General features: G+C 47.3%; 6 protein-coding genes across 7 annotated transcripts; 3 read left to right on the top strand and 3 right to left on the bottom strand.

Annotated features, from left to right (window-relative positions):
- Positions 1–247: 247 nt before the first annotated feature.
- On the top strand, positions 248–3,464 carry SPPG_08941 (uncharacterized protein). Its single transcript, XM_016757091.1, has 14 exons — positions 248–491; positions 639–1,081; positions 1,145–1,210; positions 1,275–1,359; positions 1,424–1,431; positions 1,500–1,521; positions 1,613–1,731; positions 1,790–1,991; positions 2,055–2,094; positions 2,162–2,282; positions 2,347–2,415; positions 2,480–2,632; positions 2,701–2,859; positions 2,924–3,464. The coding sequence occupies exons 1-14, from the start codon at positions 308–310 to the stop codon at positions 2,978–2,980; spliced, it is 1,728 nt and encodes a 575-aa protein (XP_016612135.1). The 5' UTR covers positions 248–307; the 3' UTR covers positions 2,981–3,464.
- Positions 3,465–4,095: 631 nt separating this feature from the next.
- On the top strand, positions 4,096–6,363 carry SPPG_01537 (uncharacterized protein). Its single transcript, XM_016749854.1, has 10 exons — positions 4,096–4,391; positions 4,474–4,482; positions 4,557–4,631; positions 4,696–4,830; positions 4,907–4,915; positions 4,977–5,282; positions 5,361–5,454; positions 5,520–5,587; positions 5,651–5,910; positions 5,983–6,363. The coding sequence occupies exons 1-10, from the start codon at positions 4,175–4,177 to the stop codon at positions 6,181–6,183; spliced, it is 1,374 nt and encodes a 457-aa protein (XP_016612134.1). The 5' UTR covers positions 4,096–4,174; the 3' UTR covers positions 6,184–6,363.
- On the bottom strand, positions 6,275–7,941 carry SPPG_01536 (uncharacterized protein). The gene is made up of 4 exons (XM_016749853.1): positions 7,768–7,941; positions 7,580–7,703; positions 6,621–7,509; positions 6,275–6,551 (listed from the first exon to the last, which is right to left on the bottom strand). The coding sequence occupies exons 1-4, from the start codon at positions 7,859–7,861 to the stop codon at positions 6,378–6,380; spliced, it is 1,281 nt and encodes a 426-aa protein (XP_016612133.1). The 5' UTR covers positions 7,862–7,941; the 3' UTR covers positions 6,275–6,377.
- Positions 7,942–8,053: 112 nt separating this feature from the next.
- On the bottom strand, positions 8,054–10,349 carry SPPG_08940 (uncharacterized protein). The gene is made up of 4 exons (XM_016757090.1): positions 9,817–10,349; positions 9,577–9,751; positions 9,139–9,362; positions 8,054–9,071 (listed from the first exon to the last, which is right to left on the bottom strand). Exons 1-4 carry the CDS (start codon positions 10,131–10,133, stop codon positions 9,041–9,043), a joined length of 747 nt encoding a protein of 248 aa, XP_016612132.1. The 5' UTR covers positions 10,134–10,349; the 3' UTR covers positions 8,054–9,040.
- Positions 10,350–11,010: 661 nt separating this feature from the next.
- On the top strand, positions 11,011–13,551 carry SPPG_01533 (uncharacterized protein). Its single transcript, XM_016749852.1, has 8 exons — positions 11,011–11,614; positions 11,671–11,788; positions 11,858–11,877; positions 11,942–12,055; positions 12,118–12,163; positions 12,221–12,492; positions 12,556–13,050; positions 13,112–13,551. Exons 1-8 carry the CDS (start codon positions 11,020–11,022, stop codon positions 13,177–13,179), a joined length of 1,728 nt encoding a protein of 575 aa, XP_016612131.1. The 5' UTR covers positions 11,011–11,019; the 3' UTR covers positions 13,180–13,551.
- On the bottom strand, positions 13,160–14,449 carry SPPG_01532. Of its 2 annotated transcripts, none has more exons than XM_016749850.1 (7): positions 14,371–14,449; positions 14,288–14,316; positions 14,162–14,227; positions 13,976–14,097; positions 13,714–13,914; positions 13,476–13,656; positions 13,160–13,411 (listed from the first exon to the last, which is right to left on the bottom strand). In XM_016749850.1, exons 3-7 carry the CDS (start codon positions 14,203–14,205, stop codon positions 13,252–13,254), a joined length of 708 nt encoding a protein of 235 aa, XP_016612129.1. In that variant the 5' UTR covers positions 14,206–14,227; positions 14,288–14,316; positions 14,371–14,449; the 3' UTR covers positions 13,160–13,251. The 2 variants fall into 2 exon arrangements, with proteins under 2 accessions (XP_016612129.1, XP_016612130.1); XM_016749851.1 differs by having other exon boundaries at positions 14,166–14,227.
- Positions 14,450–14,569: the final 120 nt, after the last annotated feature.

Raw genomic sequence — 14,569 nt, 5'->3', positions numbered from 1 at the left:
CAAGATGTCGACATGGGAAGGTGAAGATGCTAGCCTTTATCCCTTGACTCCTCTGCCAGATTCCGCGAGCGTTTGCTGTGCATTGCCGACATACTTTATAAAGAGATATACGACCTTTACCATGTTAAAACCCTCCCGTAAACATCATAAAATAACACAAAGTCCGCAATGGGTTGTCACACTGCACAAGTAATCGCGAGGCTTAGTTGCCCGCCGCGTTGTTGTTGATCGTGACGTGTTGAGCTGAAGGAAAGCCCCTTCAACAAAACCCTTTGTTTTTAGTGTGCGGCTGTCACGATTACGCTTTATGGCGACTTTTGACGAAGGGACTGACGCTGCGTGGGAGCGCAAGGATCGCGATTCGATAAACTCGTTCTCAAAAGTGCTGGCACAAGCCCCCGACTTTGCGTCGCTCATGGCAGCTTCCGCTAATCGTACATCCCTTGTTTCCAATCCTTGGGATGGCCCAGGCACCATGGAAGAGTTTGCTGGTATGTATCTGTCTACTTTGAAAGAACGGTGATGTCCAATAGGCGTTTTGGGCCATCCGTTTCTGGCATGGTCCAAGACGCGGGTGGACTTCCCGTTCAAGTCCTCCAGCGAATGGCTTGTTAACTGATCACTACTTTCCCTTTCAGAACATGAGTCTGGCAGTAAAGATCCATCCTCTAGCGTCAACGATTTGCCCTCAAGTCACTTAGATCTCCCCCGAAGTCTCTTCAGCCAACCCTCCCTTCTCGATAATACCCGTTCCCTCTTATCAACACCCAGCTCCGTATCGCTTACACACCACACCAGTACTGCATCTCTCGACTATGTATCGCCTACGGAAGCATCACGATCAGCTGAACCCGAGCCAGACCCATGGCAGGCGACAATACCCAAGCTGGACGTGGCATTGAATGGTCATGATATTGTGGTTGGGCGGCCGACGAGCGATCCCCCGCACCCTGGCCGGGAAGAACAAACAGATCATCATCAGAAGGCACCGAAACACAAAGAATTATCATCTGCGGTGGGAGAATCTGCGGAGGCACCACCCAAACCTGATACGTCATTTTTGAATTTGGAACGAATTAATGTAGGAATTCTATCACCTCGGTCCTACCTTCCTTGACTAACGTGGTTTCCATACCTCTCACAGGTTACTATTGCCCCAGAGAAAGGTGGCTTGGTATTCAAGCATGTGAATTACATATTACACTCACAGGTTGGTCCAAGACTCATCACGCTAAAGAGGTGGGGGAATGCTAATTGTTTTGAGGAACGACCAGTACCGTCAAATCAGCGTCCTTCGACGATATTCAGATTTCCTGTGGCTTCTTGATGTGTTGGTCAAACGATACCCATTTCGAATAAGTGAGTGATATCAAGCGAATGATATTTTTGTTCATTATGAAACTAATCGATTGCTTTTCTACAGTTCCCAGTGTACGTTATTTGTGTTGACATTCGTATATGTATTTTTTGCTTATGATCGTTTGCCCCCGCGTGTTCAGCTTCCACCAAAGAAAGTTGGAGGTACGTTTTTTGCCTAAAACAGGAACAATCATATAAGTTGTGGAGAACATTGGCATCTACTCATTAATGAATACTGACGGTTGCGATCTAGCGGACGAGGCATTTTTGGAGCGACGACGGCGTGGTTTATCCCGGTTTATCAATATGATTGCCAATCATCCGGTATTGAGAGAAGACGAGGCTGTTATTGCTTTCTTAACTGTGGAAATGGTGGGTGCTCTAGTTCAGGGATCAGGAATATACCATTAATCATACTTGTTTTAAAAAGGATATACAGTCATTCAAGAAAAAAGCCGCAATCGTGTACGACGAAGAGTCTCTGTCGTTAAATCCAAGCACAGAGGACTTGTCAGTCATTCCAGAGGATTTGCCCGAGCGGATAACCGAATTTAAGGGAAATCTCGACTTTCAAATTTGTCAGTTTCGAGATATGGCCACGTTGATGGAACGCATTGCTCGACGTGAAGATGGTAATATCGAGAGCCTTACACAGACGTGGAAATGACGGAGGCTGACCTTTATCTTCCTTACAGCGACAGCATTGGATATGATGCGTTATAGCCTCATCCTGAAGTAAGCGTCTGGTTGGTTTAATTGAGCATGTGGTTGTACTTATTTCCTCATGATTGTCCAATTGTAGTAAAATGACTGAAAAGGCCGACTGCACAGACCGTGAATGTTACAACTGTCCGCGAATAAATAATGGATATAGTCAGATATCGGGGGGTCTGCAGAGGATCAGTCGTGTGGCAGAGGAGGAGGTGAGTGTGCTGGGGAGTGGCGTGTGCAGTGGTGGATCTGATTGCTCAACCCTCGACGCACCAGGCCCAGTCGGTTTTTGATGGAATCGTTGAGAGCTTGAAAACATATCGTGATCTTTTGATAGCATGCCAGGTACATGAAATTCATTTGTGAAGAAGACTGCTCTGTCTCCTGAATACCTGCTACTCTTTCGCAGGAGCTATTTTATCGCGAGGAACGCGCATTAGTATCCCTTACGCTCGACGTCCTCACCAAACGCATAGTAACACACGAAGCAAAACTTCGAGATCTGCAGACGAGTAAAGGGAGCACAAAGGAAACCGAACGACTTGCCATACTAATTGAAACAGTTGGTGTCTCACTCGATGGTTCATATAAAGCGTTTTTTGAATCCTAATTTCGATGCCCGCTTTCCAGGACCGACGCGAAGTAGAATCTCAAAGAAAGCGTATTGATTTCATCCGATATTGCGCGTGGCAGGAACTGCAATTTTATCACAAGCAAAAAGCTTTCATCTCATTGATGTATCAGCAGTTTGTGAGCGAGAAGATTCGGCTGTCTTCGCATTTTTCTGAGGTTGGTAACGTCGTTCATGACATCTTACTTGCATGATTTTGACTCCTCATATGTCACTGAACAGATATGGAGGACCCTGGCTACATCGGTGTTTGAGTTGCCGACTGCAGAGTTTGCCTAACATTTTGGCAAAGGGACTGGTGCGTGGGTGGTGAATGGGCGTTTTGTATGTAATGCTGTTGATGTTGGATCTTTTATCTATGGATTTGCTCTTTTGTGATGTGGCCTCACCGGCTAGTGGAATGAAGCGTTGTGCCTCCTCCTGTCAAGCCTTTGCGTCCTGCGATATTCGATTTTCCTTGGGCTTTTGGAAGTGGCCATGGGTGATGTTAGCTTATGAGAGTATTGAAGCGGGCTACCAATAGCCTGCTTTTTTTTTTACCGAATAAGGCGAGCGAGCTGTAATGGTTAGCCGTTCACAACAGGCGCCAACGTGAGACTCACTTCTAGGCTGGCAATACAAGTTTGTTCAGCGGGGTTTCCGGTACCCGCGGCTGGCCATCAATATACATCCCAAGTTATCTCTTTCAGTTGTATTAATGTAGATACGTACCAGTGTGAATAGTTATATTAGGCGAACAGAGTAAGAGTTCCGCGAATCCAAACGAGTCCAGCTGTTCGCATACCTGAAAGTCACCATGTATCAAAAGCATGGGTAGAGCGCATTCCCGCCACATGAGAACAAAACGCCGACAAAAAAGAAAATTATACGCCGTCACACTCGCACGGTGAGGTGGAGACCCGAACCAATAGTCCCCAGAGACAACACGACAGGGACAACACAACGCGTTGAAGGTGTGTGTTATCCCCATGTTCTTCTCCAGAGAGCAGGGTACTCGACGTCAATATGCGAGATGATACGGCGTATAGTTCTTGCTTTTTGTTTTACTATTTCTGTCTGGTTTTCAGTAGACCTACCTTGTGTGGTTTAGGGGAACGAGGCAGCCTGGCCGCCCTTTTATAGACGAGGAACCAACTCCGACACTCCGTCGTGTCCATTATCAAATCAACGCCATTATGCGTTCTATATATTGTTTGATGCGGATGAAAGAGACCGCATGGGTGATTATATTCTTGGGCCAGATTGGCGAGCAAGTCGCAAACAATGCCAAAGACGCTCGCCCTGAACGCGTGGAGAGCGGAGAAGCTTAAGCGTGTTACGTCAGCATGCTTAGTTGCGTAGTATCGACAGTGAATCGGGGTGCGGTTGCTGCGCATTAGCCACAGAGCGCCGAGTGAGATCATTAGATCGTTTGCATGCTCGCACCAGTGCTTGTACGATTCCCCGGCAAATACAAACCAAATTGTTACGCACATGCCAGCAGACGAACCACTGACTCCCGTCGCACTGGAATCTCCGACTCCACCTGATGAAATTTGGGAGGAAGCCTCGTTTACAGGTGAAGAGCATGAACTATTGGGGTTTGACCTGGATGAAGAAGGTGAAATAGTTGATGTGGGTGGGATTGAGGAGCATGCGAGTGGAGTTTGGGATGCAACCTTTAATTTCACGAATTCCATCATTGGAGCTGGTGAGTGAAAGTGGTGGGTTGGTGGGAAAGGCGGTTGCAATGCGCACAAGGGCTGATCCTATACCCTTACGTTGTCCCACAGGAATTATTGGTAAGAAGAAGAATCAGCAACCGTTGAGGTTCATCGTCGTTGGTGTGATCTTATGACTGAGCATGACGCATTAGGTCTCCCTTACGCATTCGCCGAATCCGGATTCGCAACCGGCGTTCTGCTACTATTTGCATTGACGTTTGTTGTAGGTAAAACCACCATCCAACAGTGCTCCTACCTCAGCGCAAACGTAGCTAAGATATTGAACTATAGACTGGACGGTGAACCTCCTCATTGTGGATGGGAAACTGGCGGGAACGAGATCGTATCAGGAGCTAGTCAAGAGGTGTTTTGGGCGATGGGGATTTATTGCGGTTTCGGTGTTTCAGTTTGTGTTTGCTTATGGTGGTGAGTTTCCTTTTTTTTGCGTGCAAATCGCTTGGTTCACATCCAATAAACGTGACTTCTCTCTCTCGGTTCTTAGCAATGTGTGGTACGTAGCCTGCCATTCCCCACTCTCCGCCACTGACACTCACAAATTCATGCAACTCAAGCCTACGCCATTATCGTCGGTGACACACTTCCCGTCGTCCTCTCTCAACTTCCCTCCAAAACCCCTCTCTACAGCGTACTTACCTCCCGCCGTGCCATGATCACCCTCACAACGCTCTTTGTGTCTCTCCCCCTCTCCCTTTACCGCGACATATCAGCTTTAGCGAAAACGAGTGCCGTCTCGCTAGGCGCGATTGTATTTATTGTTTTGGCGGTGGTGGGGGCTGGGGCATGGGAAGGGCGGCAAGGAGGTGATGTGAGCTGGGTCGGAGGTGGGGTGTTCCAGGCCATTGGCGTGATCAGTTTTGGTGCGTTGATTTTTTTTTTTTTTGATTCTAGTGTGGTATGCGTAAATCTGACCTTACCTTTTTTGGCTCGGTTTAAAGCATTTGTCTGTCATCACAACACCTTTCTCATTTATGGCTCCTTACGGAAACCAACCATGGACCGCTTTGCGGTTGTCACGCACTTGTCAACCGGGTACATGTCATCTTTCCTTTGTCAGTATCTCCGATTTGCGGACCTTACTTTTGCGACATTTTCAGATTGTCGCTTTTGGCTTGTTTGGTGCTTGCCTGTGGGGGTTACCTTGTCTTCACCGACAAGACGCAAGGTACTGTGCGAAGCATACTTACCAATCAGTAAGATGCAAATCTTCTAAAGTCCGCCCTTTTAGGCAACATTCTCAACAACTTTTCACCCACACATCCTCTTATCACCCTTGCACGCTTATGTTTTGGGATTAACATGTTTCTAACGTTTCCCCTTGAATGTTTTGTTTGCCGGGAGGTGCTTTTGCATTGCATATATGGTCAAGGAGAGGAGGAGAAACCAGTATCGTTGCCTATTCATGCGGGTACGACAGTCGCATTGACGCTCTCGGCAATGGGCGTGGCGCTTTGGACGTGCGATTTAGGTATCGTTTTAGAGATTACTGTGAGTATTTTTTTTTGTTGTTGTTTGGCGTGTAAGGGCCGCTTCGGAATCTGCTGAGCTTTGCCGATGCAGGGTGGTTTTGCGGCTACCGTTTTGGCATACATCCTTCCACCCCTCTGCTACATTTACCTCTCATCTGGACCAACATTTTCGTTGAAAAAGGCCGGACCGCTGCTCTGTATAGGTTTTGGTGTTGTCGTAATGGTCTTAAGCACCAGTATGGCAGTGGCTGAGGCGCTGCGAGGCAAAGAAGAGAAGCTTTGCGCTGGGTGAGCGTGGGGAAAGCGGCTGACATGGGGTGTAATGTAGATGAGCTTTACATAGGTGTGCCTGCCACAATTTTCTTATCAGAGCTGGACAGAAATCTAGTTCAAAGGTCTTTATTTATCAAACCCATCATCCACGAGAATACAACGAACATCTATCACAATAAAATACACAAGAAAAAAAAAGGTCATCAATTGAGACTAGTACAGCAATCTCGTTCTGATGTTCTGGGAAATGGTCTCAATCCGTTCATAAATTCTGTGGTAATCCTTTTCATCTTCAACATTGAGATCAGCCATAAGGTACGCAATCGGACCGCGGGAATCGCAGATTTGCTTTTCGATGTTGAACTCAGATAGGATTTTGTTGATTTGCTTTTCAAGTAACTCAAGTTAGCATGATGGGGATACATGGTCCATTCGAATGCGTGGAGTATCTCGTACCTTAAGGACACCAGGGACATTGTGGTGAACATTCAAAACACGAACCGTCTTACTCTCTGCAGCTGGTTGTCTTACATCGCACTCGGGGAAGTTGACGGCTCCCAGTGTTGTTCCGTTGTTGATGTACCGCACCAATGCTGATCCAACCTCGACACCAATGGAGGATTGTGCCTCCTCAGTTGACCCACCAATATGAGGGGATAAAATCGTGTTGGGACAGCCCTTCAACTCGCTTTCAAAGTTTGGACCGTTGGCAAAGGGTTCGACGGGGTACACGTCCACAGCAGCACCGCCTAAATGACCGTTACGAAGAGCAGTTGCCAAAGCAGGGATATCCACAACGGTTCCACGGGACGCTTGAAGGAGGTAAGATCCCGGCTTCATCAGACTCAATTCGCGAGCACCGATCATGTTCTTGGTGTCATCGGTTTCGGGGACGTGAAGCGAGACATAGTCGGCCGTTGAGAGCAGATCGTCTAGTGTTGGCACTGGACGGGCTGTACCCAGAGGCATGATTTGTAGCACATCGTAGAATATGACCGACATGCCCATGGCATCAGCCAAAACCGACAACTGTGCACCAATATGTCCATATCCTACAATACCCAACGTCTTGCCCCGAATCTCATTGCAGTTCTTGGAGGTCTTGTTCCAAACCCCGTTGTGAAGCTCCTTGTTTCTGTCTCCCAATTGTCGGGAGAGAGCAATTATCTCGGCAATCATGAGCTCAGCTACACTGCGTGAATTGGAAAAGGGAGAGTTGAACACGGCGATACCGTGGGCGGCGGCGTAGTCGAGGTCGACTTGGTTGGTGCCAATACAGAAACAGCCAATAGCAAGCAGCTTCTTCGCTTCACCAAGAATTTCGGCTGTCAGTTGGGTTTTGGAACTGAGGTGCATACATATTAGCCTTCTCTTTTCACGCAGGAGGGTATGCATATCACGTCACAAGCGCCTACCGAATACCAATGGCGTGAACGTCTCGGATTTTCTCTTTCAAAACTTCAGGCGAAAGTGCTTTCGCATGCGTTTCGACCTGATAGCCAGCATTTTGCAAAATGTTGATACCCGTCTTGTTCACACCTAAAGTCGCATACATCAACGACTGCACCACTACACCAGAAACATGTGGCATCCACATACACACCTTCCAACAACAATATCTTGATTTCTCCATTGTTGAATGGCTTGAGAACCTTTGGTGCAGTCGACTTCGACACGGTCTTTGAAGGCGAGGTCATCTTGTCGTTTTCTGTGATGTACTTGCAAATGTAAACTGGGGAATAACCACGACCGTGGGTATTTTTGTATATTTTTTTTTGGGAAGCCTCGCCCCAAGAACCCAACGACATCAAAAAAGATCTCCATCTGGAGCACGTGCTGATATGTCCATATTTGGATTTAATGATTGCGCAACCAAAATCGAATGAGTTGCAGGCCGTTCCATTGGATGAGGTGATTTGACATGCTTTCGGTCATAGCAACCGGACATAGCAACCGACAAGCAACGACGCTAATATGTACTCTATTGACGACTCTCACACCTCTACTTTTTTGCGACTCCCCCACCGCCGCTTCACCCATACTCTCCATCGTCCCAAAAGTTCATTCATCTTTGGCGCCACAAAGGGCATGATCAACAAATTCAGTACAAGCCTCACTGGACTGAGTACCCGATTTCCCAGTACAGCCAGCGCGAAATGCCCGCTAGTCGCGGCAACGCGTTCCATTTCGGGTCCGAAGTTGTAGTACTGCACTAGAGAGACTACGTCGGTGTTTGTAGTGTGGAGGTACAGGTAGAGGAGGAGAAAATGGATCCAGGAGTGGATCTGGGAGACGACAAGCCAGGCAGGGCCATAGGTAAGGGTGAGGTTCCGTAGGGTGCTATATAGGGACAAGACAGGGGAAAAAAAGGTGCGCACCGTCGCGCGAATAGAGGCCATTGTCTTGACGGTGCACACACAGGGCACGTTGATTTTCGTAGGTGCAATGAACACGACGAGAAGGCTCGCGCTTTGACGCCGCAAATATTAAAAGTCAATTATGTCAGCACAATCATGAGAGATTTTTCTGTTCTCATACAAGAAATAACGTACACACAATGCTATATCCCACACAGCGCAACGAATAAAAAAAGAAAGTAAAAGAAAGTGCCACGCATACTACCCCCATCCCTCAAGTGCCCACCTACCCCCATCAGCCCAATAAAATAAGCTACGTGTTTCTCTCAGCCAACATTTGCAACCATTCACCCATGACAAAACCCCTCGCAGAGGACGAAGAAAATAGAAAGGGAAGCAAATGCCAACAGTGAAGCGGCAGATTACATCTTTGATGGATCGTTGGTTCATGGATACAGGTCGCGGTACAAGAAGATGAAAATCTGGACGCGGTAACCTGAGTATATCCCAGCTATCGCTTTATACTGTATACATGTCCTGGTTCGAGAAGCTGTGGGAAAAGCTATTAGCACATGTCTTGCGATCTCGTTGTATCGAACATTGGTCTGTTGACTCACCTGGAATTTTTTCTCAATGCATCCGAATGTGCTTGATATCCAATCTTCTCGCCATCTCCCAAACCCAAGACTCCCTTCCAATGTTGACCAGAGGCTCTGCATTTGTCTTCGTCAAGAGCGGATTTCGTCCAGAGTGAAAGGCGGTCCTGTTGTTTGCGAATAGATACGACAATGCCGCATATTTCGTCGCTATCAGGGAACGTTTCCCCTATGGCTGCTAGGACCTGCATAAAAAGCGGGGGAGAATATATGATCAGTCCACCATTTACACATTCGAGGATCACGCACTTCATAACTCCTCCATCATGCGTCAAGGCATTAATATGCCGCCATTTTTTCGACATTAGATGTTCCGACAGCAGTTGGACAAGCATGGCATCACATCCTTCGCGCGACTAAGCTCCATTCGCCAGATTACAGCGAGATAGAAGGACTTACCGAAAACAGCCACATTTGATCCAACTCGCTGCGCTTACTCTTTGGTAATTGCACTACCCACTTCCCGCCGTTTGCATTGTGAGGGTCTTCCCACATGGGTTGAACGCCTTCTTTGAATATGTGATAATTTGAGCCGTGAGTCAGTTGCGAGGCCTTGACGACATTGTTGTAGACACTAACAGTCAACAAGATTAGAGTGAATCGGCTAAATACCGCCGTTCAAGAATAGCTGACGCTCACCCCCAAAAATCTTCAACGGTATCGACTGTGATCAAATTCTTCAAATTATTCGACCAGTTATGCTGGTTCGTCCTCTTGCCAGGATTATCGAACCACATTGTCCATCTGTTTTGGAGAGGATGCTTTGCATTGAAGTTCTTCGGATCGTCAAAGATTGTTTTGAATGAACTGGACTCGTCGTCAGAGACCTGATCGGGTTCGGGAGATGAAGTGCGTGGTGTGTCTGACTCTGCTATTGGGTTGTGATTAGACGGGTGTGGAGCGCCATTTTGGAAGGAGTCGTCTGTAGCGGATAGGGAGGCGGCTGTTGTTGCCATTGTGACTTGTGATGCGTTGTGTGGGGAAATATGGGTATTTGGCTACGAGTGACTGTGGTTCACAAAGTTATGACCGTAGTTCCAATTCGTTTTGTCCTCTTTCCCAATCTTTTCGTCGCCCCTTCAACCAGACGATGCCAAATTGCACTCAATCCCACAGACCAAAAAATTCCCGAATGGTAACCTAGTTGAAAGGAGAGCTGCGCGTTGCTGTCCAACGAGGATTTTTGAAAGGAGAGGCCTGCAGCCAATCCAAAGGCTGTGGCGCACGTGCAGTGTTCACGTGCGTGGCTTGCCTCAACTGTCAAAATGGGTAAACTGTGAAGACTGTGTCGAGCAGTATCGCATCAGACTAAATATATTGCACACACAAAGGATGAGCGACCTCTGAATTGCAGTTTTGGCACGTCCACAGAGATTGTCCCTTCTGCCAGCCGTAGAGAGGATTCCAGCAGCATGCCAGCTTTTCAAGCCTAACAATCGTAATATCGCCTGGTCGAACCTTCACAATGGTCTTTAACTCCGGAAAGACCATTGTCAAGGTTCGACCAGGTGATATTATGATTGCTAGGTTTGAAACGGGAAAGACCATTGTTAAAGACCAGGTGATATTATGATTGCTAGGTTTTTGAAAACCTGGCCCACTACTTGGACGGGTAAAGGTAGATTCTCTACTGTCTTAGTTATGAGGAAAGGATCTGGTCAACGACCATAGGAAGACCTTGATGAGTGGATCAGTTTAGATGAAGACTGGTCGCTCTAAAAAACAGTATAGCCAAGTAGTTGGGAAGAAAAGAAGTATTGGCACATACTGGAGGATGTGCAGGTCTTGAGCCAAGAGATGACTGTTGGATTACCTGCAGGCGGCACAGTTGCTGAAAATTCTATGTCGATCAGGCATTATGTAACCCTCCCGCTGTGGATGTCGCATGGATTGAAAAGCGAAACTTTCACACGCGTTCATCGGCAGAGGAACACAGCAGACGTGATGGCGAGCAGTCGGATATCGTGCTGTTCTACAAGGATACTATCGTTCATAATAGTACCCTTCTTCTCCATCGTTGGGTACTTGATCTATTCTACCTCGACACTGTCCACGCGTCAGTCACCTTCCCTCGCCCCGCCGATTGCGCTCGACTCGGTAGTCTCCAATGTTAACCACACAGCAGCTCACGCACGCTTTGCGTCTGCCATTCGGATTCCGACTGTTTCAAAACTGAACGCAACGGAAGAAGAGCGCAGAACCTTCCTGCGCTTTAGATCTATGTTGCAGGAGGAGTTTCCGCTGGTGCTTGAAAAGTTGGAGTGGGACATAGTCAATGAGTTGAGCCTGCTACTGAAGTGGCAAGGCTCCGAACCTGTAGATGATAGCAATCTGCCAATTCTCTTTCTCGCCCATCAAGATGTCGTTCCAGTAGGTGACCCGGAGCGCTGGGACTTCCCTCCTTTTGGAGGGGAAATCAACAATGGATACATCCATGGTGCGCGCGCTATCACAGTACGCGATACCAGAGTGTCGAGCTGACATCTTATGCAGGCCGCGGCACTCTAGATATGAAAGGAATGCTGATGGCGCAATTGGAATCCGTGGACGCGCTGCTGAAGGCGCGGTATCAACCCAGAAGAACTATCTACTTAGCTTTTGGACATGATGAGTAAGTAAAGTAAAACAAGAGCAGCTCATCCGCATATCGCTGCTTACATGTTGTGTACGATTGTCTTAGGGAAGTATCGGGCAAAGAAGGTGGCGTGAAGCTGAATTCCAACGGTGCGTCGTGCAAATTGTTAATATAGTGTAACATTTGCAGGTGCAGCGCGTATAGCAGAGATCTTGGAGAAAAGAGGATTGCGATTTGAGTTTATCATTGATGAAGGCCTACCAATCTCCCATGGCATGTTTCCGGGGATCAATGTGCCGATAGGTGTGGAGCGAAAGAAAATTCTCAGCAATCCAATAGACCCTTGACACTGTCTCTATACATAGCCTGGATTGGAATAGCAGAAAAAGGTGTTGCAGACTTCACCATCAGGTATGATCTTATAGGAGCAGGGATCTCAGAGCGAGCTTGCTAATGCTGGTCGGAAAGAACGAGAAGTGTAGGAGGTCACGCTTCAATGCCTTTTGGACAGAATGCCATCCATACTCTTTCGGACGCGATTGCCCGCCTTGCAAAGACTCGTGCAATTACAACTTTCAGTGAGGGCCCTGTAGCTCACCTTCTATCAACCATAGCACCCGAACATCCATCGATGTTGATGCGTACAATCCTTGGCAATATACGGATCTTTGAATACATTCTAGGTCTTCTACCACCTGCCGTGGCTCCGGGATTTGCCGCGATGACAAGGACAACCTGGGGTAATAATAGCTTTATTACCGCCATTCTTCAATGATTTGGTGACCCAACTTTCGTTTTCACAGCCACAACAACCTTCAATGGAGGCGTTGCCGCCAATGTGCTCCCTCGGGACGCCTCGGCTAACATTAACGTCCGCATACGGCCCGGAGAATCCATCCGCGGAGTACAGGAATTTATTGCGAAGGCGATTGGCGCACAAATTGTCAATGAGACTGCGAATGCGGATGACCCTCGTGATGGCTCGGACGATGCCCCTGTGACCATCTCATTGAGCCTTGGTGGTCGCAATACCGAGCCTAGTTCTATTTCTTCACCGCGCTCTCGTGCTTATAAGCTACTGGAGGGCACAATTCGTCATGTGTTTGCATTCAACCATGGGACCAACTCTAGTTCGACAGACATACTAGTTGCACCATCGTTGCTTATGGGCGCGACAGACTCAACGGCGTACAAGTCAATGTCCGCAAATATTTTCAGGTTTCAGCCAGTGGTGATGTATCCCGGTGATCCGGACAGGATCCATGGAGTGAATGAGCGTATTTCATTAAAAGATTACGGTATGTTTGATTCTTCAGGATAACAAATGCTCATTCTAAACCCTTCTTATGCACGTATTAGATGGCATGATCAATTTTTTTGTCGCTTTGATATTAAACGCGGATCAAATGGGCAGACAGTCGCAGTAATATTAAGCTAGATACATAGGATGGTTCAGTAGAAGGACTATCTTTCATAGTAGAAAGTCTCTCTTTTTGCGGTCAGTAACTACTCCTAGCAGTCCTAGGATCTTCTACTGCCTTGAGTATTTCGGTCAAGAACGACTGGTACACGTCTGGAAATGACATCGGTGTCTCGTGTATGTGTTTGCACGCCGCGCGTATGGCCCTCTCAATTGCTGGTTCGGGTGGGATGAACAATCTGTTACGCAAAGAGGGTGTCAGTTTGGGGAAATCATTAATGTGGATGTTAGCACTTGCTTTACCCATCAGTTTGCAATTTATTGATTGCGTTCGACAGTGTTTCTGATACTGTTTTTGTAATCTCCTTTTCATCTCCTGATTCTTCTGGGGCCGTGCATCCAGCTTGCAGCTCTGAATTACAAGTCTGTGAGTACGCTTTTGCGAATCCTTCACGAAGGGCATGATGAGAGAGCTCAAAAAACTCTGTGAAGGGGTGATCAGTTGGATAGCAAGAGGAACGGTGTATCATCGTTGCCTTACCGAGGTAGGAAAAACATATTCGCAGGCAGGGTATGAACATTGAACCTGGCAGCTTTGGTTTGGCCAACCCATTGTCATCATAAGTCACTGAAACCTTTCCGCGACATTCCGCGATATCCATTGCGCGAGCGATAACATCGTAGGGGAAATCAGGGCATATAAGTTCGACAAGATGATGATACTCTGTCGCCGTATATGATGCTGCACATGGATTTTTGCATTAGCTCACATTTGGAAAACATCATGAACGTAATCAACCTACCATTCCTTCCTTTTAAAACTTCACCAAACCGATCTACAAATGAGAGTCTATTTTGCGGGGTTGCCTTTACATACTCATATTCTCGGAGCAGCGTATTTGTACCGCGGAGAACACTATCGAAACTTTTCGTGAAGTCTCAGAGCTGCTGCCAGATCCGCCATCACTGTAGCCAACCATGTTACCTACTCACTATTCTGAAAGAAATTTCGCCGGTTTCTCGGGCCGATCATCTAGTAGACGACATACCGCGTCCTGATAGTCTCGTTTAATACACACTTTGTCAAGTAGTGGAAAACATCACGCAATAATCACCTCCAGGTAGACGGAAATGTTATGCCGTTCTGTGCAATGATGAGCGCACAGGACTTTGTAAAGCCAGAATCCCCACAACTCACCTAGATATTCTCTTGCAGAATCTTCTACCTGGCGAGCGTCGAATCCTCCAGTCATGTTCCAACATAGATCGTAAGTAAATCGGAGGAGGAAAAGGAGCTACCAAAGGGCTTAGGAGCGCGAATGCTGTGGCGCATGATCGATTATGCAAGACGCGCATTTCGACAGTTTCATCCTACACCAATGTAGGCCCCATCCGAG

The sequence above is a fragment of the Spizellomyces punctatus genome (genome assembly GCF_000182565.1).
Source record: "Spizellomyces punctatus DAOM BR117 chromosome Unknown supercont1.2, whole genome shotgun sequence".
In the NCBI taxonomy this organism is placed as follows: domain Eukaryota; kingdom Fungi; phylum Chytridiomycota; class Chytridiomycetes; order Spizellomycetales; family Spizellomycetaceae; genus Spizellomyces; species Spizellomyces punctatus.
This window is presented reverse-complemented; position numbering and strand designations above follow the sequence as displayed.